General features: G+C 41.3%; 1 protein-coding gene across 18 annotated transcripts in view; it reads right to left on the bottom strand.

Moving 5' to 3' along the window:
- Positions 1-25,811, bottom strand: part of SYTL2 (synaptotagmin like 2) — a 98,142-nt gene that overhangs the window by 17,588 nt on the left and 54,743 nt on the right. For 4 of the 18 annotated variants that reach the window (XM_037010545.2, XM_037010548.2, XM_037010547.2 and 1 more), the window contains exons 6-12: positions 16,811-16,892; positions 15,745-15,865; positions 14,029-14,832; positions 10,874-10,942; positions 4,385-4,486; positions 2,349-2,402; positions 1,068-1,115 (exon numbers count right to left, since the gene is read on the bottom strand). In XM_037010545.2, coding sequence (XP_036866440.2) covers positions 1,068-1,115; positions 2,349-2,402; positions 4,385-4,486; positions 10,874-10,942; positions 14,029-14,832; positions 15,745-15,865; positions 16,811-16,892 — 1,280 coding nt within the window. Of the gene's footprint in view, positions 1-1,067; positions 1,116-2,348; positions 2,403-2,618; positions 4,033-4,384; positions 4,487-7,045; positions 10,943-14,028; positions 14,833-15,744; positions 15,866-16,810; positions 16,893-25,811 lie in introns of those variants that run through there. The other 14 variants (XM_073215937.1, XM_073215936.1, XM_037010536.2 and 11 more) reach the window with 7 other exon arrangements.

Raw genomic sequence — 25,811 nt, 5'->3', positions numbered from 1 at the left:
CTCTGTCAGGTCATGCGCCAAAGCTCAGCCCCTTCTTCTAGGGCAGGAGGACCTCCTGAGCAATATTGCAGGTTTCAGACTAGAAGTCACTGCCTCCCAGCATCAGCACCTTGTTTCTCTATCTAATGGTGCCTTCATTTAACTGCTTTTCTCACTAAGTCCTATGAACACATCCAAAGACTGTTCGGAAGCTGTTATTTAAAAGCCTGTGGACCCCTGAGGGCAGGCCGGTGTGTCATTATCTTCATACCGCCAGTGCCGAGGCCTGTGAAGCCAAGAAGACATGCGTATCTGCTTGCTTTGCTAGGCCCTAGGAACACCTTTTTAACGCACTATCTGTCCTCAAGTCAGTAGCAATCTTAAGATGGAACAGAGAAGAGTGAACCACCATTATCTTTGCTTGGTGGTGGATATTAATTATTTAATGGACATTAGTCATCACAGGTACACAGTTATTTCTTAAAATGTAGATGTTCACTTACTTTATATTTTGGATATATACTGTTTGAGTCCAGTTTTGAACCTCAAAGCTTAAATCCTGGACATAGTAGAATTTGCTTCTGTAGATATGTAGAATGGCATATACAAGCTAATTTACCAAGCACAGTTCTTTCTTAGGTCCAAATAAATTTAAATTGCTTAATGTCTAGAGTCTTGTGTAAAGGCCACAAGAGATCCAGTACTTCAGATCATAATGCAACATAAAAGCCAAGTTACATTAGAAGGCACCAACTTCATTTTAAGCAGAGACTCAAAGAGCAGAGAGACGACTAAAGTATACTGCTACTCAGCAATAATATACATATACATGTAGATAACCATCTATATCACATATTTTAAATATAAAACTCTCCCTCAGTGGAACCACAAATTAATCCTTTAATACAGACATTAGTAAAATGTAATAAAACCCTTGTCAGCATGAAATAGTTTTGTAAGTTGCCAGAGTTTAGTACCAATCATAAATGCTGCGTTATTTATTAATGGGGTTAGTTATTTCAGTATATTTAACACCTTGTAAGAGTAGCAACATTAAGTCATTTTTTAGGAAAGATCGTGCTACTCACTTCCTGGTATGCATTCATTTGTATCTGGCTCCTGATCTGCTTTTTGATCTACTCAGAAGAGCAACATTGAATATAAATACCATTTTAACAGAAGGATTAAAGAGACATGAAAGTAAAGCTTTAACGTCAGTTTCACAACTGCAATTGAAGAATACATCTGACAGGTTTTCGGCTTGCTTTCATCCATTCCCCAGTGTGACTCCTCATTAGGGTCTTCAAAGTCTACTATTCAACTAAAAATCCAACAGCCAGCACAGGGAGGTGTAGCATCTTTCCTCTAATTCACCAAGAATGGAAAATGAAAGGCATCCTGGACTAAGGAATGAAGCTGAGTTTCTGGCCCCTCCCACGGACTGACTAGCTACAGGGTCTTAGACAAGTCACCTAATTTCTCTGAGTTTGTCTTATCTGTAAAAATGAGGATAAAAATCCCTCCCCATCAATTGCAATGAGGTTGTTGTAAACAAAATGAGAAACACGAAAGTATTACATAAAAGTGAGACACCTTTGAGGTATTCTCTGGCTGCATTTTATGTGGGAAAGTTCAGTTAACATACATTTGTATTAGTATAGTAAACGCAGTTTAGAAAACACAATTCCAGCATACAAATATATACATCTGCATAAACGCTAAACTATAAAAAGCATACTCATTTCCACCCCTCCCCCTACCGAGGCATTATTACGCTACTCATTTTATAAGGAACCAAGTAATACCTGATCCACTGACAAGCGTCAAGATCTTCTGGCTCTTTAATACTTAAAGCCAGTTAATTTTACCCTCAGTCTACACTTAGTTATTTACATGAGCAGAGGTAGGATCGTGACTCTTGTTCTGGACCCTTTTCCTTTGAACTCAAACCATTACCAGTTAAGCCCAGAGAGATCTAAATGCTGAGGCTTGAGAATCAGATATAGGAATAACTTAACCCAGGAACCCACTCCACTCCTCCTGCCTTCAAAAGGAGTTCTGCAAGTCAGAGCTTCAAAAATCAGCTCATACCCACAGAAATACAATTTTCTATTTATAGAAACCTTCACTTCCCAAGGGTGTCTGATGAGAACCTCACAACGGTATTATCACCAGCAGAAGCCTTAGGAATACAAATAGTTAGAATTAAATGTACCAAGTCAGAACCATTTTATAACAACTTAAGCACCATTCATCACTAGTAGCAAATGACGTCCTTCTATTTATCCAACAGCTGCGTCCCAATAACTGCCCAAACCACCCCAGAACCTAATACACAGACAGACATGCAAATACATAAAGATATTTACCATCTTCAGCACTATGTACTAATTCTTCTGGCAGATTATCTACTTTTGCTTGATCTGTTCAGGAGAAATTAACAAATGGTTAATATGGCTAACCCTTGGCGAGGAAGAACAATGAGCTTGTCCCTGGAAGCCCCCGGAGTTGGAAGCAATTAGTCAGGATGCAGTGAGGGGTGCAACCAAGATGTCTTCCCCAAAATACTTTCTCTTTAGATTAGCTACTTGAGCCGGTGCCATAGCGGGAGCTCCCATTTCAGCCCTGATGCAGCTTACATCAGCACACTGCTGCACACAGACTCCCAGGGGTTAGAGGGTTAGCTCAGAGCAAGCTGTCGGCCGGCAGCGGGAGAAAGCACGGGGCTGCAACAGTCTCTCTATTCTTCTGGAAAGGGTGAGATGCTAGCCATGACTAACACCTTCCCAAACCCATGGTCATTAGCAAATATTTCTGTGCGTGCATCATCATTTGTATAAGCCTCTGGGAGCCTTGCTTGGGAAGTCAACTGAAGAGATGTAACTGGGGACCAGCTGCTAAGTGGAATCTTGGCAGGCTAGTGTGAGAGTGGGTATCGGTGTTTGAAGGCAGCGTGCAGGAATACCCGTCAGCTGATGGTGATTTTTTTTTTAACCCTACACATTCCTGAGTACTTTAAAGCTGCACCATGGAAATAGCCCCATGCTTCCCAGGCAAGAGGTCTGCCAAATTGGACAATTGTCACTGAGTTTTTTTCTCAGGACCCATCACCACCATCAGGGAGAACAATCAGGGCTGCCCAACAAAGGATTGTACTGCCTTCTCTGGGAGCGTTCAGGCGGACGTGGGGGTTGGCCACCTGTTGCGGAGGCTTTAAAGGGAATTTCTGCACTGGGGGGAGTTTGGAATGGGTGACCTTGAAGGTCCCTCCCAACCCCAAGATTCCAAGATCTTTGGTAAGGTTAGGACTGCATTCTAAATTGGGAATACTGTCTTCAAAGTACTAAGAATGTCTGGATTTTAGGAATTATTTAGTGGAGCGGCTTTTTCTTTTTCTTTTTCCTTTTCAATTCTGATTTTTTAGTCTCAATTGCAGATGCATAAAAAATATTCTAAATGTGACTGGTTAATTCTCAGTCATTTGAGCTTTTCAGTGATTAACTTCCACTTAATAAATTTTCTCATGACATCTGTCCTCCCAGGGGTGCATCTTAGCTTAAAAACAAGAACAAAACCCCTAGAAGTCATGATTGCTAAGTCCACTTGTCTGACTCACAAGTCCCTCTCCCCCACCATATACCTTGTCTTATGTTAGTACTCAAGCAATCTTTCACCAATTAAAACAGCAGCCAGTGGGGAATAGTGCCTGAAGTGTTACATGTCCGGTAGTCTTTGGGCTTATGGTTTCAGTACCCAAAAGAAATGCATGAGAAGTAGGGATAACAGAGAAAGCCCTTGATGCCGGGGATTAATTCACCTCCATATCATACAAAATTTATCAGATACCCAACAATGTCAAAAATAGCATGGTCACTTCATAAAGCTCTTGATAATAATGTGTTGAATTTTGAGTCCCAACTCTGCTGTTTAACACTAAGGAAGTTACTTTACCTCTCTGAGCTTCATTTCCTTCATCTGTAAAATGGGAAAAACAACAATTCATCCCTCACAGAAGGGCTTATACCAGTTAAATGGGATAAAGCTTGTAAAATGCTTAGCCAAATCTTGGCACATGGCATTCAATAAATGTTAGCTCTTACTACCAGAACCACTAGCCACCACAATCTTTCAAAACTCCCTGTACTTGAATAAACACTCAGATGAGATTCTTCAATTTGAGGAAACCTAGAGTCCTAGGAACCAAACCTCATGCATTATTTTAGAAACAAAGTTTAGCCACTTAATGTGAGCCTCCTCAGCTCACTTTGGAGAGGTTATTCTCATGTTAACCACCCCACCTTTAGGATTTCAGTGCACAAGAGCATGCAGTGACGCCACAGAAGAGCACATAAGCATTTTTAAGCTTAGATGGGTGCACGAACAGTGGGGCAAACTTTATTCTCACTTGATGAATCTGACGAAATGTCTTCTAGACTTTTGGAAGGCATTTTCCTAGCAGCACTCCTTTCCAAAGCTTTCAAAACAGGACTGGGTTCTTCTTCTGAACCTGTTACAAGACAAAAATGATGAACACTGCACAACACAAAGGAAAAAGCAACGAAACTCTTAATAACCCATGGACACTGAAGTGGTAGGCTGAAAGGAGCTATCAAGCCATATGCCTCTATACTTTTATTTACTCTATGAAGCACTTCACAGAAGAAAATAAAATGTCTTAAAAAAAATAATTTTCCTGGTCAAGAAATATTTGCAAGTATAAATCATATGGAAACAAGATTACCACATTAATAGAAATGGGATCTCTTAATTCTACACCTCTATTTTAGGCACATGATTTGTTCTGTGCCAGGCTCTGAATCTTTCCACTTCACTTCTAGCTTTTGAAGACAGCCACAAAACAGTTTTAGGAGCATTAAAAAAATTAGCTGAAAATCTTAGAAGGCAGGATTCAGATGTTTAACATCTGTGTATAATCGGGTACACAGATGGGTACTTCTCCAGATTAACGGATGTAGGCTTTTGGGGTTTCGTGAGCCAGTAAAATTTCCAACGAAATGGTGGGAAATGACACAAGGTAATCAACTTTGTAATTTACTGAGGCATTTTAAAGGTAGTGGCAGGGGAGCAGGGGATGACTCTGTCATCTACTAATGCCTGTATTTTATAAAAGGAAAGGCATTTTAGGAGTAAAAGAATAAAAGAAGAAAACGGGCATAACTTCAAAATAAGAGTTCTTTAACTTGAATACAACATTATAAAAAAAAATTCTCTCTAGACAGTCTTCCATTATTTCCATTTTGACCGTGAAAACACCATCATGGATAAGCCCTGGTCTAAGTACTGGCATTCCTCACTGCTATATTCTCAGTACCACTCAGAACAGTGGCTGGCAATGGGCACTTCAAAAATGTTTACTAAATCCATGAGTGATGAATTTGGAAATTACTTCTCTAGACAATACTTTCCTGAAATGCATCTCACTCTGCCCAATGTTAATAAGCCTGCTATAGCCAATGGATTCAAAGATGATTAGATTTGGGATGCTCTGGGTTCAAATTTAAAAGAATTCTTACTGAAGACCTTCTCACAGACTTTAATATGCTAAGAATGTACATAATCTCCCAGCATTTCCAAAAGTATTTGACCGTGGAACCCTTCTTTTTTTAAAGGAGCATACCGAAGTTTTGGTTGCTTAAGAGCTCAGCCACAAATCAGACACGTGAGGTTGCTGATCAGAATTATGGTGCCCTTGTAGTCAGGTTCCTCCCTACTTTCACCCTACCCCCACCTATTTGTTTACAAATAATAATTTAGTTTAGAGGATATGAAACTACAACTGCACCATTTTATACCTCTTACTTGGCCTATATTCTTCTCTGGGCTCTGTCTGGGTGGTTATTTAGCATTGATTATTTCATTTTTAGATAGACTTTTTGATGCTCTATCACTTATTCTGGTACACTACAAACATAGCTACACATATTAGGTGATGGTCTCCAAAATGCAAATTTACAAGCCCTCTTCCTTCTATGGGTCAGTTTACCCAAGTAGCTCATGGGGTAGTTTAGTAAGAAACTACTTCAACAAGTTAACATGCTGACTTTTACTCTTGCACACGTTAGGTTTCACAGACTGGTATTTCACTTTCCTTCCCTTCCCAGCAACATTTGTTACAGGGAGTTCAACTCGATTAATCAGGATGAAAGGTGGATTCTCTGGTTTTCCAGTTTTCTAGAAGAGGCCCTACAGCTACTTGTAAAGGAAGCCAAACCTCAGAAGTCAACCACTCAGGAAAACTTATTTATTCCCATTGAGATTGAAGGGAGCTAGAAAATGACAAAATCTATTTCACTACTAGAAAGGCAATCAACACTAGCTGTTGTGCAACTTCGGTTACAATGTCCCAGCCAGCGAGCATCCTTTATCATTTCCTCACCCTCATCAGGTAACTTCTTTTTCCTATCTGCTTTTGGACTTCTCTGCTAAAATGCCCATATTAATCAGAAAAGCAAACTGAGACAAGCCCTGTGTTTTATAGCTTGGCTGCAACCAGTACCCTCAAGTCCTCTTAGATGAATCTGGGAGTTGATTAAGATCTTCAGCCCCTCCGCCAAGGCTGGAGCCGAAAAGCGGCAGGCCTGGCAATGCCCTTAGGCGGAATCAGGTGAAGTCATTTGATCAAAGTCACACTCTAGAAGGGGATGGTCCTGCAGATAATTGAAAACGAGGGGGAAAGAATGGCAACAGACACCAGAGCACAAGGTATCTGAGGGAAAGTGCCAGCCTTATACTTTGTTCCTGGCATTAAACCACTACTACGGTAAACTATTCCTCCTACAAGGGAAATTTGTGCCCATTTATGGCATTTCTGAAACACTGCCTTATGGGTAAAGATGTCTCTATGTAATTCATTTGATTAAAGAATATGAAAGGAAATGTAGTTTTTTTATTAAGAAAGACTAAGGAGAACTGAGGTGATAAGAAGAATTTAGCATCATTGGGAAGTGTCAAATTATTCCCGATTTTAAAAACTGTATCATTCTTTAAATAAACATTCCATAAATCTATTCATTAACCAACAGGTTAAAAACTTCAAAATGCTCACTGGAGGTATTTCTCCAGCTTCCCGAATTAGAACCAATGTTTCCATCTGAAAAATCTGAGTCAGAGAAACCTTTTTCTTCCTCTTGTCTCTTACATGGGGGTGCCAGGATCAATTCAACTCCACTTGTTTTTGCAGGGCTTTCTCTGTTCATCAGGAAAGGAATGGGTTGCCTATATCTGGACATACTGATTGTTATCGGAAACTCTTCGAAGCCAGGTTCCCGAAAGGAACCTTCTCGAACCCCTGCAGCCTCACTTTCACTATCCCTGCCCTCTGTGGGTTTCATAGTTCCCCTGGTCCCTATTTTATGGTCCACACACAGTTGTGGGGTTCCAGGGATCTCAACCCCACTTTCAGAACCAGAGAGATCTACTGATAAACCAGTCACAGGTTTGTCTCCTCCCAACATTTTATCACATTGGTCAGCTTGAGGTTTGAAAACATTCTTAAGCTTCATTTCAGAGGCCTCTGAGGCTGCCCAGAAAAACTGGGGCACTGTGCCTAAGAAACTGGCCTGCCCTGACTGTGGAGGCCCCTTCTCAGGAGTTCCTTCCTTCACTGACACCTGGAGCTGAAAGTAAGGAGCTTCAGATGTCTCTTTAAAGAGTTTCTCAAAACCAGTATCAAAAGCAGTCTCCATTATTGATGGAGCCTCAGATTTTTTAACTGTTTCTTGTATTTCCTCAGGATGGAATCCAGGAGCAGCTCGCCTGGGCACCTCAGTACTACCTATTACCTTTGATGGAGAAAGAGTTCCTGTACCACTTTCAAATTTTGAGGAGGGAGTTCCAATAGTTTCCTTCAGTAGTTTGTCTAAGCCAGCACTGAATTCATCATGCCCTGATTTAGGCTGAATAATTGTTTCCCTCACAATTTCTGCCACTTCCTGAGGTAACTCTTTGCCATACTGAGCAACAGCGAGACCCAATGAGCTAAGCATTTGTACAGATGGAGATATTTGGGCAGCTAAGTGAGACCCAGCTTCCTGAGTTTCATTAGGCAGTACCCTGAGGGAATACAAATCCTTTCTGTCTGGAACTGTGATGTTCATTGTAGCCCATGGCGGGATAACTCCCAAAGAATTTGGGGGGCTACCTGCTGCCTGTACTCCTTCAGGAAATTCTGCTTTTACTTTTCCAGGAACTATTTCCCTCCCAACTGGACAACTCAACCAAGCCTCTTTAAGTAGCTTCTGTAATACAGCATTTACATCTTCCAATACAGGTTTGGATGGAAGAATGACTTTTTCTACAGTCTCTGAGATTTCCCTTTGAGAATGTAGTGCCTTATCCTGAGGAGCAAGATGAGTAATGCTGGAAGAAGGCATATCTTGGGGAGAGGTGGCCACATCCTCAAAAGAACCCTTTCTGTGAAGATGGCAAGTTTGATCCAATGGGTGAGAACCTTCTGCAGCCATCTGAAACAAGTTCTCCATGTTTAGTTGGCACTCACCGCTTTGAACTTTCGGGGGAAGAACTGTATTTTCCAAAGTTTCTTCACCCTTTAGAAAAGGAACTTTTATTTCTTTCTGGTAGACTGATGCGCTGTGACTCCATTCTATCCCCTTTTCAGAAACTCTACTCTCTTCAGGTTCAGAGTTGTTACTAGTGGTAACAGGTTCCAACTTGGTTTGCAAGGGAGAGGGTAAAGTTCCAGTGGCTTCCTTCAGGAGTTTGTCTAGACTAGTAGTCAAAGTGTCCAGTTTGAACTTTGGAGGAGCTACTGTTTTGGCTACATGCTCATTAATGATCTCTTTATGTCCTTTGGCTTCTTCCTCAGTATTAGCAAAATCTGTCTTTTGAGACCCTGTCCTATTTTCAGAACCACCTGGTTCAAGCACTGGTTTTCCATGAGCTTTTCCATCAGAAGGTTGGATTGCTGGTGATGAAGCTTCTGAAAGCAGCTTCTGTGAACTGTCATTAAAAGTGTCTTTGTAGTCTTTAGGCAAAACACTTGTTTTCACCATGGATTCTTGAATCTCTTGGTCTGAGTAATCCTTTTCTTCCTTGAACACTGGAGTAACAATCCATTCTGTATTCGTTTTCACATTTTCCTTTGATGGCTCATTTCCTGGCAACAGATGAGCAGACTTTCCGGGTGGTCTCAATGGAAATGTGGTTTCATCTGGCAACACCTCGACTGTACACTTTGAGTTTAATTTCTCTATTTCCTCCCTTGCTGGAACTTTTTGGAGGCTTAGCATCTCTACTTCATGGACATTTTTCTCTGATGATGTCATGCCACTGAATTCTTTATGTTTCTGGCTACTGAAAGGCACATACTTTTTTTGGTTTGTCATGGTAGTGTTCTTCTCAACATTATCTTGACTATTTGGATTGGCTCCTAAGTCCCAAAACTTTCTCAGATTCTCAAATTGAGAGTGATTATAGATCTGTTCTGTATTGGGTTCATCCATTCTTTCTTTTAGGGCCATAACTTTAAAGTTGGGATTCAATTCACCAATTAGGGAATGGTCTTTCTCCAAAGGAGTATGTATTTCATTTCCAACATTGGAAGGATGTCGCAGTGCTGGCAAAGCAATGTCCCTTCCAGAATGCAAGCTGTCTGCCACTGGCAATCTTTGTATAGGCTCATGTCTCTTATTCTGGAACAGAGACACTTTGCCTGATTGGTCAGCTGAAGGATAATTTTTGGATGGACCTGATATTTGGGGCCTGGTCTCTTTAGGTTTATTTGAGGGATAAAAACTAGAAAGATGGGCTGCTTGGCCATCCTTGTGTAGGACCACTTGTTTGGCAGTGGCTTGATTATATTTACTCTGTCCTGAAGATAAACTGTCCATAGGCTTTACAGGCTGATGTGCTTCAGCAGAAGGACTTCTCTGACTGCAGGAGGGTATGGGCTCTTTATGAGTTAACTTAGCAGCAGCTTTCTCACCTTCCCAAAAGGATATTCTATCACTCACCCTTTTGTACTTCTCTCTTTGCACTTGGTACTTGGGAAGCTCATGGGTGTCTTGCTGTAGTTGGGCCTCGGTCTTCTTCCAAGGAGGTTTGCCATTGGCAGCCCCAGGTGGGGACACAATATTTTCTGGCTCTAACAAAGCTTTTGGGATGTAAGCATCTCCTCCTTCACTCACTCTCTCTGCTTTCATGTTGTCTTTCAACCTTGGTTCTTTGTCAGTCATTGAAGAATCAAAATTCAGTTTTGAGTTTTCTCTTTTTTTTTCATATACATGAAGCTTGGGCTCATCTTCATCTAAGCTGCCAACATCCTTACTGTTGCTCAGAAGTTGGTCTTCTGCATCAGATCCTTTGAGAGCACTGTAGGAATAGTTACTGGCTGGGGGAAGTACCCCATTTCCTTCTGTATTGTCTGTTTGGCTAGAGTCCATAGGTTTAATTCCTTGATTTGGACTGCAGATTTCAAATGCTTGCAATGTGCCTGGACATTCTTTGCCTTGTCCTTGTCGGGACAAATTAATAGACTTGGGTTTGATATTCACATTATTATCTTGGCAGTTTTCAGAAGGCAGCATATTTCCTTCCACCTGGAGTGCTGATTCAGATCCCACAGATGTCGATTCAACTTTGGTGGATAACGGAGCCTTTGCATCATCTCCTTTTAGACTGGTATCATCTGTCACCAAGGCAATAGCAATCTGTGGTTTTGAGTCTGTTTTTTCTTTGGGTTCTACTCTGTGAGGATGTTGGAGAAGTGACTCATTGTCATCTGAATGAGAACTTCGATTAAACCAGTCTAGGACTTTAGATATGGAATCATCAGTTGTCTTCCTTATCTCAGTAGTATGTGGACCAGAGCGTGAGGACGTCTTAGCTTTTAGGGCCTGGAGAAGAAGGGGCTTACCTTGCTGATGGTCTCTAGAACTGCAGTCTGGCACCTGAGGTGGCTCAGGCTCAACACAAGGCAGTTCATCTGCAACACAGAAATGCTTTGCTAAATAAGAAAAGAGAATGCTTAAAAAATTATTCTTCAGTCACTCACATTATCTTTTAAAAAGGCACTTTGTATTTATACTTTCCACACCACTAGCTGTTTAAACCATCTTAATTGAAATATTCTATCAAATATGCTCTATGATAGTAAAGGAAGGTAAGTGTAGACCCCTGGAAGTATGGGGTGTAGACCAAACTGGAAATTCTTTGGAGTGTCTGGTTTATCTTGAAAATTCATGTAAACTTTGTATTCTGATCCATATTACATTTTAAATAATAATTTTCTCCTACTCTCAAATCTCTGGATAAAACTGACACTCCAAGAAGATATACCACATTGATTTTATGACTCCATCCACTGGCATATTCATAAACCCTTGAGGGGGCTTGTACCCAAGTTTGAGGGACACAGACAGGAGATTTCAGGAGCTAGAAAAACAATTTTCAAGGAAAATAAAACAAGAAATTCCTTCCAGAACATTAGAATGGTACAATGAATAAATTTGTATTCCTGGGCCTTGCATCTGATATATTAAACCAGAATCTCTGGAGATGGGGTCCAGGACTCTTTACTGACAGCTGGTCCAGTGATTTTTCTTTTTGCATACTGGAGTTTGAGGACCATGATCTCAAGATGCTCTTCCATTATCTCCGACTTCCCTTCTACAATTTACGAGTTAGAAGTAGTTTCTGAGAGCAAAATAAACTAAAATGAGGACTGATGGAAAATGTGATTTCTACCTGTTCCTGGTATTAGTTAACCAGTGGCCAGGGGAGATAGAGAAGGATACTTAAGTTCTTTCTAAATTATCAAGAAAGCAGAAGAGTCCTTTCTGAGCCTTAATCACAGGGCACATGGTACATTTAGATAAGGAACCTCAGGCACTCTTCTCCTGTAGTTAAAACTCAGGTGTTTCAGCATTTCTCCCTCTTCTTTATAAATGCTAAGCTATGCAATAGAATATTCCTGAAAATTATGTGAGCTGAATTTTTATGAAATCAGCTACATTTCAAATGCACTAGAGGACAATATTAGTTAATACAATTCTTTATTTTTTAATCACTAATCCTGGCTACATGTGAAAACAACAATAATTGGCACATAGTGGATACTGGTTTCCTTCCTTACCTACACATTGTGCTATTAAATATATGTCAATAATTGTGAAGTTCCTTTGAGAAACCTTTAAGGATTCTGTGTTAGTTTGCTTAACTAAGACTATTTAATGATAAAAAAAAAAACCCTGTAATTTATTGTTAGTGAAAAAAGAAGTCTGGACAATATAAACATAATTTAAAATTCTATTCATGCCTGGAAATTATTGAAAGGCTCTGTAATTAAATGTTAACAATAGTTAATGCTGAGTGATGACATCACAGCTAATATTTGCTTTATTTTGTGTGCATTTCTTCCTTTCATTTTACAATGAAAGAAAAAAGTTTTTTAAATGAAAGAAAAGATTGTTTACAAGTTATCTTAAAAATTTGATGTCAGATAATGTTTTGAGGAATTCTTTTGGTTTTTTTTTCCAGTGCAATAATGAGTATAATCTTGACAGTCTTAAAGCTCAGAGCTAAAGTCAAACCTTTATAATTCACACACTTAGAGTATACCATTTTTTGTTCCTGATTTTCTTTTATTTTTATTATTTACTTACGTATATTTTTGTGGTAATCAGGAAAAAATAGCAGAACATTAATGAGTAAGCAAAACTTTGTTTATAAGTTCTGAGGCCAGAAGGCCTGTCAATCAAAATGGGCATAGCTGATGACACCTTCCTCCCAAATTTCATGGTCAATTGGGACTTAAAAATCAGAAAGGATAAATAAGTCATTAATACAAAATCAGTGTCAGTGGGAAAGCAGGTACAGTTTGAAAAACAGGATAGGTTTACCAGGTTTTTTCCTATGGATTTTATAATAAAGGAAGATAGTACCAAAGAAATGTTTTTCATCTTTTGAGTAAATATATAAGTATAATCTAAGTATTTGCTAATGTTTCTCAAACTTTAGTAATTTCCTTTAATATGTTCCTGTTTTTCTTGAAGAGGGACCTGCTAATTTTTAATATTTTTTAAAAAATTAAGTTGTATTCAAATGATTTAAAACCTCTGGGCTGAGGGGAGGAAAGCACTTGCCCTCTAAGACGTGGATTGATCTGAACACATATGAAACTAAGCTGAGCAAAAGTGACTCAAGGTTAACAATACTGACTAATAAGGGCAGAGAAGAACAAATGAGTTAGAAATGTGACTGCTGTGTTGATACTTTAATTTTTCCTGATTATAAAGAAATTGTCACAGGGATGGATGAAGATTTAGTGAAGATGGGAGAGAGCGTGCAGCATGATTTTCCCATTGTTTCTGTGATTTAAAACTTAAGAATTATGAAGTCATCATATAGGTATAGGGACTCAGTTCATGGCATCCCTGAGACTTAAGATCTTCAAGAGAGGACTAGTTAGCTAGGTTGTGGGGGAAAAAGCCATACTCTCGTTGCCTCTCAGCTCACACAAGCTGAAGGAGAAAGTTCCTTCAGTGTTTTTAAAGTCTAAGAAAAAATGGCTAGAGGCCCTGGGCAGGCCAAAGTCTGAGGCTATTTCATAGTGAGAACTCAAAGTGCAGTTTCCCATCCTTCAAAGCTAAGAAAGTGAGAGTTCTCCTGAGATTTAAAGAGAAACTGGTTTGCTGTGGTGGTAATTGATAAATATGCATTAGATGAATAATAACATATTTATTCTGTACAAAGATGTTAGCATATATTTAATTCCTGTTCTGTATATACACCTTGACTTAACTCAAAAGATTGTAACTGGTTTAGTTAAGTAATCGAGGAAGTTAAATTTTTAAGGTAAAGCATAAAGGGCCTGGTTCTTTTAGTTACTGGTGTTTGAGGAAAACCTCTGCATCCCTTAAGAGGTATAAACATTCCCCAGTGGCATCTGCCTGAATTGTAGCTGGAACACCTAGGAAGCAAAGTAGGGCTTCTACAGGGCTGGCTGGCCTGGCCATTCAAAGCCCACTGGGTTGGTTGGTTTTTATAGCCTGGTAGTGACAGCTCTCTTACCAGCAGGGCTTTTGGACAATTCTGATTCAAGCCTTGATAATTCTGATGATTTAGCTTTGTATTCACTGATGGTGAGCAAATTCTCAATGGACGGTGGTCTTGTAGTTAAAACTTCTGAGGGAGAATGGTACCCATTAATTGGAGAAGAATCAGAAGAGGTTGGCTGATGTGCTTCACTTTGGGATGCCCTTGGGCTTAAAGCTGATTGACGTGAAGACAAAGGCTTTCTGTTTTGGGAAGGTTTAGGGTCACCCCAAAACTCGTCTATGTCTCCTCCATCTTCTGTTCCATTTTTCAACCTATCAGATTCTAAAACACTGAACTCTCCTACTTCATGGCCATGGATTAGCCCAGGACTCTGCTGGGGTTCATCCTGCACTGCAGAGAATCTCACATGCTTTAAGGGTTCCAGGGAGTTTGAAGAGGAGTCGTCTTCTAAAGAATGCTCCTTCTCAGAAATTCTCTCATGGATGGTTAGGCCAGGTGACACAATTTTGCTTTTGGGTTCAAAGTTCTGAGGAAAACGAACAGTTTCTGAGTCTGTGCTGCTGGAACTGGAGTTGCGCTTCAGGATTCCTCGGGGAGCCCCTCTGGGGTGCAGGGAGTCTGCGCTTTGCCTAGGAAAAGGCTGGTGGCCATCTTGCTTTGAATCATGTGCTTTGTAGATCATTTTCCTGGCTTTGGGGATGGGAGCTTTGATCTGGGATCCATTCTCAGGGCTTGGAAAAATCTGCTTTGGTTCCTCTGACTTTTGACTTGAAATATCCAGGACAGACAACTTTTCTTTTGATTGTGACAATGCACCTGAAAATTAAAACACATTAGGTGATAATACTGAATGGAGAGTAACTCTATAATTTACAACACCTATCATAAACACTATCTACGTTCAGCAAAAATATTAAAATACTAGGGGCAATGAAGTATGTAGCATAAGTGCAGACCTAATTAAAAAGCTTTTAAAAACTCATGCATGAACTTCATTGAACAGTACATTTAAGATTACTGTGCTTTACCAATGTTGTTCATGTGAAATCTTCATAAGATTGTATATCAATGATACCTTAATTTAAAAAAAAGATCACTGTGCTTTACATGCAAACTTTGTGATGTTTTATACTCAATAACAAAGTTTTTTAAAAAAAGAATTTAAAAAACTTCCTGAAGGAGGCTAATGAAAAACAGAGAAGTCACTTTAAAAATTCACATACGGAAACCAGGAAAAAGAACTCAATTTTTTAAAAAGAAAATTTCAATACCCAAAATAAATATGATTTTGTCAAAAAGTTAAAATGAACAAGATTAACAGACTAGGGGCTCATAACACTGTGAAGTGGCCTTTTTGTCTCGAGACAAAGTCTTTTAATTTTAAGCCGAGAATGGTGTCTGCACGTGGCAGACATCCAATAAATGCTCTTAAATGAGTGACTGCATGTGTCTGGCCAAAAACATTTCCCAGTTCATTGCCTGGGAACCCAAGGCACAGAGGTCATACAACAAGTGTCAGCTCCAAGACTGGAATGCGTGAACTTCCAGTTTCTAAAATCTCTGCTTCCTTCCCTCAGGCAGGAGACCAATGGGCACAGTAGATTGAGAGCACCCTCAAGACTTTTCACTTTCTCTTGAAAGTTATTTTAGGTAAAAGAACTCTGAGAATTTCCCTTAGTCCATAGATAAGACAGATAAAAATATCTAGCCCATAAAAATAATATTTACCCTCCTTTGAAGTCTGAAAGAAACCAGTCCTTCCATTTTTTGGAAACCATTGCTCATTTTTGGTGTGCTGAGATAAGTGATCATCTGGCAACTGGGAACTATTAAATGGGTTCTTCCTTTGCTGGGGAAAAATATTGTTTATTAAATTCATTTTAAATGTCATCACAGCAACTCAGTGTTAGCAAATGCTTAAAATCTCCAATATTTGACAGTTTTATCCAGTAAACTCTATCTGGCATGTTTGAAAAGTGATTGTCCTGGTTAATGCGGTTAGCATAGAATTACCACATATGCCACACCAAAAAGTAAAACTGTATGAAATATACTCAGTTCCAGAGTCCTACAAAATTAGATTAGAACCAGGCATTCAAATCTAAATCTCACATTTTACAGAGGTGAGAAAACTTGGGCCCGGATTACCAAAGAGGAGGTCAAGGTCAGGGTAAACCTGAGATGCTAATCAGGGCAGAGCCGCACCAGTGCTCTTTTTACCGTCTGACTCTCACTGTGCTAGATTAGAGCTGTACTAAATATAATTGCAGCTGACCTCGCCTATAAAGATTTAAAAGACACTTATTAAGGTTTTTGAAATGCTTCATAGTCACAATTATGATCATTAATTCTAATGACAGGAAGGGTATCAGTAAACTGAATGTTTTCACTAATATAAGACTGAATATCAAGGTTTGCTGCCTACAGTTTCATACCTTGGCAGTTCCCTCCCACAAGCCGACCTCTAACAGAGATTCAGGAAGCTGTGAATAAGCACGAGGACTGACATGTAACTAACAAGCCACATTCCACATGCTTCAAAGCAGCAGCCCCGAATAGCTTCATACTTCTTATTCTCTAGGGCAAGAAACTCGGATCTTGAGCAATGCAGTTAACATGGTATTCATCAACTTTCCCACCACAAGAGCAACTTCTTATATTAAATAGTAAAATTATCTATGCTGCTACCAGAAAAGGTACTGCAAAATCCTCTTTATTTCTTGGTGCTTTGATAAAATGGGAAAGATGATATTCTCACCAAAAGTGAGATTTTTAAAGTCTGAGCTCAATTTACCTTAGCTGGAGACACAGCCAACTTCCTTGTGTGTTCCCGGGACATATCAATCATAGTGGGAGCTGGATTTGCCCAACTGGAGCTGCAAAAGAAACCATAATTGAGAGAATAAAACCTCACCTTTTGAGGACACACAAATTATGCCTCTGAAGCCAAAAGCCATTAAGGCAGGATAGGAGGGGAAGTTTATAAAATCAAATGCTGTGAAGGGCGAGGCAGCTGGGGCCTAGAGAGATGATTAAGTGGTGAAGCAAAGGCACAACAGAAATGAACAAGAGGCACGAGAGGAGACAAAGCCATCCTGCAGAGGCCTTCGAATTTTTGTCATGGTACCAGGCACACAGGAGGCTCGCAATTTAAATCTACAACACTGAACTCCTCTCAAATCAGAAGCTAACAGCAGATGCAGACAAAAGTGAGCAGCTGATCTCAAGGAGGGAGTGTCATGGCTGAAATAAAGCCAAAAGGAGTTTCAGGATTACCAAAGAGGTGGTCAAGGTCAGGGTAAACCTGAGATGCCATTCCACGGGCCAGGGCCAGGGTCAGGATGGCGATGCTTACTCTAACTCTGGCAGGAAGCAATCAAAGAAAAGACTCAGGTGAGACAAGTGACCCGGCAAAAGAAGAGAAGAAACAGCGTCTCCTAAGACATGCTGTGCCAGGTGGCCACAGGGTTCGGCAACTTCCTGAGAATTTTCAACCAACCCAATGTCCAGGCTGCCCAGGTGAGTTCTCGCTCAAACACATGCACAACCTCCAGACGGGGAAGGGAAATCAGACACCTGGAACAGGCTCTGGACTATGATTCCCTGCCGAGGGACAGGACAGCCCCAGGGTAAAAGTCAGGCCAGAGTGAATGGAGAAAAGTGAGCTAAAGAGGCTCCCTCCTGACCAACCAACCCCTCCCTTGGCTCTTGAGTACGAAGGGCAAAAAGGGTAAGACTGGCCCTGGGGTGGCAGGGGAACCACCTGCTCAGACTTCCTGCTCCAGGGGCCTGCAGGCATAAGAGGGGAAGTCACTACTGGCTGAAACCACTGTGCCCAGTCATCCCCATCTCCTCTCAGTGACATCTGAGTCAAGAACCTGGAAAATACCTGAGAGGGTGCTGGCTTTCCACCCAGCCGCAGATGGACTGGAGGTAGGTGGAAGGGAGCAATTTGCCCCAAGGCCACAGAGACCCAACCAAGATTATGGTCACTAAAATCATGGGCTAGATGTTCCTATAGCTTCATTTCCTTCCCTTCCCTCTGCACTTTAATTGTTATTTCTGTATGTAATGCGTCCCCAAAACAAGCTGAACTTTTGCAGAGGCCAATTCTTCCTTTAGTTGCCCTCCTCATTGCTCAGGAAACGAATTAGAGCAGGTGAGGCAGATGCATAGAAAATACAGCCTGATCACATGGAAGTGACAAGGGGAAAAAAGGGCTGGGGAGGGTAAGGGCAGAGAAAAGAGGAGGAGCTTCCGATGGAGCCAGAATTAAGGCTAATAGAAAAACACATTACAGGAAGCTACTCTTACAACAGGTGGGCACAGACCTGTATTACATTACCTAGGAGCCAATGGGAGAAAAGAAATGTGGTCACAGATACAACTCACAGTGTTCATACAGTAAAAGCAGCCAACAGCTCGGGAGGAGAAAGCATTTTCTCTTGAGTGTCATATTTGGAAGCCAATATGGGTGTGATGTGAGGAACTTTATAGCAGATGTGGAGTTTTTTACATCAACTCCCTTAGTAAACAGAGTCTTATAATCAGAGGACCCAAGCCAAGTGCTGATGGTTGGGGGTTTCCATGGAACTCCCATCTTCTATCACCTCCTTTCTCTTTCCCACTCACCAAGAAGGAAGGATACATAGAGCCTCTAGAGCCTCCTTTCTCTGCTCCCCAGAAGTTCAGTTCCTGCACCTCTAAGCTCCCAGCCACGACTGCCCACATTACACTTGGTGTCCCCTCCTTCCTAGAAATGTAACCAGTCTCACACTAAACTCTATCCAGCCATACAGTTCATGTCTACTACTCGACCTCATTCTGTGTAACACATGTTATCTCTCACAGTAAACCAAGAGGTCCCTCAAGAGTAGTGTGGCCATCTTTAGAGTTCCCACAATGCCTAGTACACAGCTGGTAAATGACTGAACAAATGGAGGCCAAGGAAGGAAGCAGTGGACAGGTGACCATGGGTTTGTGTTTGTTTTGATCTATGTTATTTGTTCAGACTACAATGAAGTACATTATTAAGGTTTTAAACAAAATGTCTTTGTTCCTGCTATTCAGAAAGCAAAAGAGAGGAAGAAATGAGGCACTCAGAGCACATGGTCAGACTCCAGAACACCAGAAACACACAGTATTCACTAGGTCACCTTGTGCCTAGGATGGGGGAAGATGGGATGAGGATGGGATACTTGGTGAGCTATGGTTCATAAGTCTGCTTAATTAGGAAAAATGAAAACAAGAGTCAGGAGATACTCTGTTTCTGAAAATACAGCTACTTCTTAGATTAAACTCTGGTTTTGCTTCTCTCGAGGAACACAACAAAGTTTTGCTCTGTCTTTCGTTGGCAGCCACCATTACAGCAATCATCAGATTCTCAATTGATTTTTGCAACATGCCTATGAGGTATGTATTCTTCTCTCTGTTTTACTCATGAGAAAACTGAGGCTCGGCAAAGTTAAGTGACCTGATCGATGTCACAAAATAACTTAGTGAAAGAACTGGGGATGTGAACCACGTGTCTGCCCCTGACTCCACAGACAGTCATCCTAAAGGCGAGGCTATACCACCTCTGATTTGTCACAGTGGTAAAGTGGTGGTTTATCGCAAGAGGACTGAAGTCCGGTGATTCTTCCTTCCCAGTGACTCTCACATCTGTCACCTCCTTTCCACCTGCACTGGCACCTAATGTATTAGCCTCACATCTGACCTCCTGACTCTGAACTTTCATGCCCTGGATCCATCAGCATTCCACTGCTGCGCTGGAGTGGTCTAAACCACAATCTTGGTCACGTGCCTTTTCTGCTCATTACCTTTCCCTGATCCTTAAGGCCTGTGGAATGAAGTCCGAATCCCTCAGAAAGCAACTGGACCTGCTCCATCCTCTGCCCCCATAAACCTTCCCACCCCTCCTTTCTCATGACTCTTCATGCCAAACAAAGCAGTCTGTCTACTCGCTGTCCCCAAAACGCAGCTGACTCTGCTGTCTCTACTCAACCCTAGCCCCTCCCTCGACTGTTTGCTCTGCTCTTTCCCAAGTCGTCACCACCCTCTCCAAGCCCAGTCCAAATCTCAGCACCTTTGCAATGCTGCTCCTATATCAGCCCAGCTGGAAAGGGGTCTCCTTGTCTCCAATCTCACAGCACCTTTTATGTGTACCTGGAGTAGGCATTTGCTCCCCGTCTGGCACCATGTGTTATCATGTGATCAGATATTCACCTATGGATGCACTGGTTTTCCTAAGAATATAGTCTCTTGATAGCCAGACTCTCTGTCTTTATTTCTTAGAAGCCCTCTCAGAGGACAGTAACTGTGTCCTGCATATAAAAGACATTCAGTACATTCCACATTCTGTGCAGTTTAAAAAGATGAGCTTTTTAAACTGCACAGAGCGCCGAATTCCACACCCCGTGCTCTGTAATTTCTTGCCTCAGGCACTCTTTAGAAACTACCTGGAATTCTAGAGGAGCACTTAACAAAATCTGTTTACTTTGTTAAGAGGATTGTTAAAGTACTAGACTATGATATGGCCTTAGGGTTCTCCTCCTAAAAGTGTCTGCATTTTAATACAAGTCTTTGCTGACTTAACTAAAAAGAGAAATAATATTAGCTACTGTGGCAGGGATGCATGGGGAGGAGACAGAGGTTTACAGCAGTCTTAAAATCACAGCACGCAGGCAGCTGGACACTCTGTCTGCTGCTACGTCCAGCATTAAGTGCTCCTAAGTACATGTAGCAACTTTAAAACGCTTTTGAACCTTAACCAGCCTTTCTGTCTAAAACAGTTAAAAATAACAGCAGACATCTACCTTCTTCTGAGGTATTATTCAGCTTAAATATTAACAGTGTCTAAATCAGAAACAAATTCTTTAAGTGACTTTTTTCACATGCTTTGTGTTGTTGCTGATCTCCTTGTTTAGACTCTGGGTTCCCTGGCAGCTAACGCTATGTCTCATCCCAGCACCCGATCCTGCCAGCACATGTTACCCTCAGTGAAGACTGAGCACATGAAAAAACAGATGAACAAATGGCTCAGGGATGAAGTGAGGGAAGCAAATGAAATATGCTATGAAGCCTTTCAAGTCAGTATTTTTTTTAAGTAAAATATTGCTTCTCTGGTGCTACTATACTTCATGTTACAGATGCATCTAACACAAATATTCTCATCCAAGCATAAGGCACCCTGATGTCAGAGTGAAACTGTTCCTACCCGTAGCTGATCTGGGTAAATCCACAATCCTATAGGATTAAGAAAGAATTTTTTAAGAGCTCAACATAGGTGATTCTATGGGGCAGGCTTCTAAGAAATGAATGGTCACATTACTGGATTTACAGTCAATGTAAGGCCAAAGGATCAAATGCGTTTTGTCCTTAGATAGACTCATCTTTCCCTGCCTTTAAGAGCAAACTAGGTGCCTCACATTGATCTTATCATTATGGGGGTAAAGGCGAGTGCTTAATCCTGCTGGGAGAGGGAGATAGACATATACTAACAAAGCCTTCCAGGAAAAAAGAGCATTAGTAGAAAAAAATAATACTATTGCAGAATGAAAGACATGGTTTAATTGATTGGTTCCCATCCAACAGAGGGAACTTGGTGTCAGAAGTATCACTGATGCACAGGCAGCGAAGCGCTCAGACTAGCATTTTTGGTTCATTACCTTAACTTACAACAAACATATTTCAGTTTTCCCAAAAAAACAAAGCAAAGTGAGGAGGCACGGTTTTGCTCACAAGAAAACACATTGTTTTTTTCGCCATTCCGCAGGGAAGTGCCCAAAGGAAAACCCACCAATGCTGTGAAAACAAACGCCACAGGGAGCTTTTGATTAATGGACATTACAGAACTCTGCACAGCCCAGCTCCTTCCTACTTCTGTGCCCTGTAGCTCTCCATTCTCGATGCTCCTCTCTTGTAGTTGTCCAAATTTGAGAATGATGCTCCCATTCTCCACCATCTTTTATAATTGTTAGAGTTCATGGTGATACTTCTGAAGTGAGAGATTCTTAGCAACTCATAGTATTGTAGCTTAATTTTTTTACCCCTTCTTTCTCTGGTCACATCCTGGGTTCCAAATCAATGATTTGTATATTCGCTCATTTTGTTCATTCATTCACCCCTCTCTCACCTTTATTCTGTAATTCCATATCTCACCAACTATTCTCATCATTCAGTCAGTCTGTTGCTCTCCTTTTCATTCATTCATTCATTCCACAAGACACTTATTAGGCCCTGTTGTAGGTGCTAGAGAAAGGGCAGTAAACAAAAAATACAACTAAACAAAAATTTCATTTCCTCATGGATCTTCCGGAGGGGGGCAATGAACACATACAAAATAAGCATGTAATATAATGTTAGGTAGTGATGTGTGTGACGACAGACAACTCATTCATACATTCCGTAGATACTTACTGAGTACCTACTATGGGCTAGGTAGATGGTTAGAGGCGTGGGGCAGAGCAGTGAGCAAAATCCAGGTCCTAACTCTGAGAAAGCCATGCAGTGACATGGGAAGCTGGTTCCTTGGGCAGTCCTGACGTGGAGGTCACAGTCGAGAATGTCTCACCAAGTAACCCATGTATTCTGTAGATCAATTATTAGCTATCTCCACATCCTACAAACACTTCAGATTTCATCTCTAAAACTCCATGTTCCCTCTTTTCTCTATTAGGTTCTCACTATCTTCCATCCAAACTTCTGTTACAATGTTCTGTTTAAACTGCCTAGCCCCACCTTCTAGTTGCCAGGATGATTATTACCAGAATGATCATTCTAAAGAGTAAACTTGATTAAAAACTCACTTGGTGGCTCCTTGTGACTTCAAGGGAAAAGTCCAGCCTTTTGGCCAACATTCAGGGCTCTTCACAACCTGGTTCCAGCCTCTTTCAGCACAACTGTTCACCATTCATGAAAAATATCCACCATACTAGACCACTTTCAGGTCCCCAGCACGCCAGACCTTCATGCTACCCCTCTGACTGTGCTAACATAATCCTTCCCACCCTTCAAGAAGCTCCTTAAATATGACTATCTCTAGACACTTCCCTGCTGATGCCTCCCCTTCTCCCTGGGCAGTGCGTGTTGCCGTCTCTGTGTTCTCACAGCTTTTTAATTATGCTTTGTCACCCACACCACAATTTACTGTTACACATGTCAGCCCCTTCTCCAAACAAAGAGTTCCTCAAGCACAGAACCCTATTTTATTCATCTTTGAATTCCTAACCACTATCCTGTATACAATAAATACTCAATAATTGTTGACTCATCAAATAAATGACTGAATGAAGAATGAATTAGTAATCCTACAGAATTATTTATTCTACTAGGCTAACAAGACACTGAATCAGTGTTTTCAATCAATTGTAAACAAGGACATTTAAACACTTTATTTCTAATAACTGTCCTGCAAGTAAACCCAGTCAACCTATACATTAATGGTTCCATCCTCAACATTGATACCTATTCCTCTTTCCTCTCTTTCTCCACACCTCACTCTTATACTACCTTCCTTCTGGCCTTCCTCACCCTTCTGCCTATGGCTCAGGCAGGCTCACAGTACCCCTGCGGCTTTTGCTCCAGCAAAAGCAGTCACTGAGCTCTGACTAATGACATCTATTACTGGTGCTCGTTTAGATGTAGTTAGAGTACACTACCACCACCTTAGTGTGAGGTCAGGGCACTGAGATGGCCACTGGCTCTAACACAACCCTCTTTGCATCTAAGAATTTGCTTCCCTAGGTTGAGGGCTCTGGCCTTATCAGGATGCATTCTAAGGGTAATTCTTTAATCTTTTAGAAATCATCAGGACCAAGAAGTACTCCTAACAGAAAGTGTGCCCTGTGTGGGAGACAGGCACGGAACGTACCTCTGGTACCTTTCATTGTAATGCCCTTGTCTGTGCTCTGCACCAGGTGGTAAGGACTACCTGGGCTGTGTGTCAGCATGCCATATGCATGTTCAGGCTTTACGGAAGTCAGGACTTACTGTAACAGTGAGTTTCAGTAAGGTGACCATTAAGAAAAGGGAACAAGCTTAAAACTTCCATCCATATAGGCTTAAGTTACCAGAAAGTCAAGTATTCCTTAGGGTGACATGCACATTAGATCCTTTCAAAGGAGAAAGGAAGCCACCAAGCAATGGAGGCATGTGGGTGGGGAGGGATGGGAGAAGGAACCAGAAGGGGGAAAGAACTGGGAAGCCTGGAACATACTCGAGAAACTATCGTTTTTTTAGAGGCTTGGGCTGGCCGTGTCTGAGGCCACAGAGCGAGGACAATATAAAGTACCTGAGGGACCAGTCCTCAGAGAGGACTTAAAGGAAGAATTGAGAGACAGAGAAACAAAAAGGCCAGGCCACTTCCAGGCTCCTTCAGGACAAAGCACCAAAAGCGGGGTCTAAGGCCCTGGTCAGTAAACAGGCTACTGGACCCTCAGAGTTAGCCAGAACACGTCTGCTTCTTCCACAGAACACGTCATCTCAAGTAACAAAAGGAGGGTCTTCTCATCCCAGAACAGGCAGACCTCTACTGTCAGGACATGGTACACCTCATTTACGGGCAGGTGCTGGCCTACGTGGGAGGAGCTTCTCACATCTTTACTGCGCTCCCCCCACGTTGGTTCAGCCATGTCCTGGAGATTGTGTACATGCTCCAAACTTACTTGGGGCCGGGTGGGGAACGTGATGTCCATGAACCATTTGTTAGTGGCTCACACTGAGATAAGTACAGAAATCGGGAGAATGCATTTAGAATCACTGACAGAAATTTGCTGAGACATCCCAGCACATGATTATATTTTGCATGTCTTTGTTTTCTGTATTTCATCTTCGTTATTTTTTTTTATAAAAGGTACCAATCTGCAGTAATAAGAAATACAATTTAAAAACAAAACAAAACAAAACATTGGTCCTTTACCATAGTTTGTGCCAATACTGCCCAGCTGAAAGTCAGTAACCAGAACTGGACCTGTGAGCATTTGGAGTTTCCCCTTTGCCACGGCAAAGGAAACCTTGTTTTCTGCTCTTCTGTTTGTCAGACCTCTCTATGCTTCCTTGAGTGACAGGTGCAAACAAAGAGGAGTTCCAAGGGAACACAGGTAGCTGACAACGCTTGCGTGCCTGCCGGGTGCCCACCATGTTTTCATTCTTCACAGGCAGAACCCCAGAGAATTGTAACCACAGAAAGAAGGGATCTTGCCACAGAGCCTATTACAAAACTCCTCCAGAAACTGCACTATTCAGTCCTTGTCACCTCATACTTCCTGACTCCTGATGAAGAAAATATTGAAAGCTGTTGAGTCATTCTATAGAAGATCACTTACTTTCAAAACACAGGCCCCCAAATACACTTAACACACACAGTCCGCAAAGATGATAAAGTACAGGTGAGAACAGTCGCAGGAGGGCCATCAGGTGAGAAATTGGGGATCAACAGAGGTGAGGCTTAGAACCTCACCCCCCCCCTGCTTTGAGAGAAATCTTCTGCATCCGTGGATGTTTTGTTGCCCTTGTCTAGCTTGGATTAATACTTAGTCCATAGGCACACACCTGATCATCTACATTTGCCCTCTTACAGCACTAAACTATGTTTTCTACCTTTATCTTGCATCTACCTACCACTTTAGCATCTTATTAAAAATAATAATAATAATAATAATAATAATAATAAGGGAGAAATGTGGGATTCACATATAAATCAAGTATAAAAATCAAACAAATATTCATATTTGACCTGATTGTTTATAGTTCATGATGCGTGATCAAAACCGAAAATTTCTGTGATGAATGCCCTT

The sequence above is a fragment of the Manis javanica genome, chromosome 11 (assembly GCF_040802235.1).
Source record: "Manis javanica isolate MJ-LG chromosome 11, MJ_LKY, whole genome shotgun sequence".
In the NCBI taxonomy this organism is placed as follows: domain Eukaryota; kingdom Metazoa; phylum Chordata; class Mammalia; order Pholidota; family Manidae; genus Manis; species Manis javanica.
The sequence above is the reverse complement of the archived record's forward strand: the minus strand, read 5'-3'. Positions and strand labels throughout refer to the sequence as shown.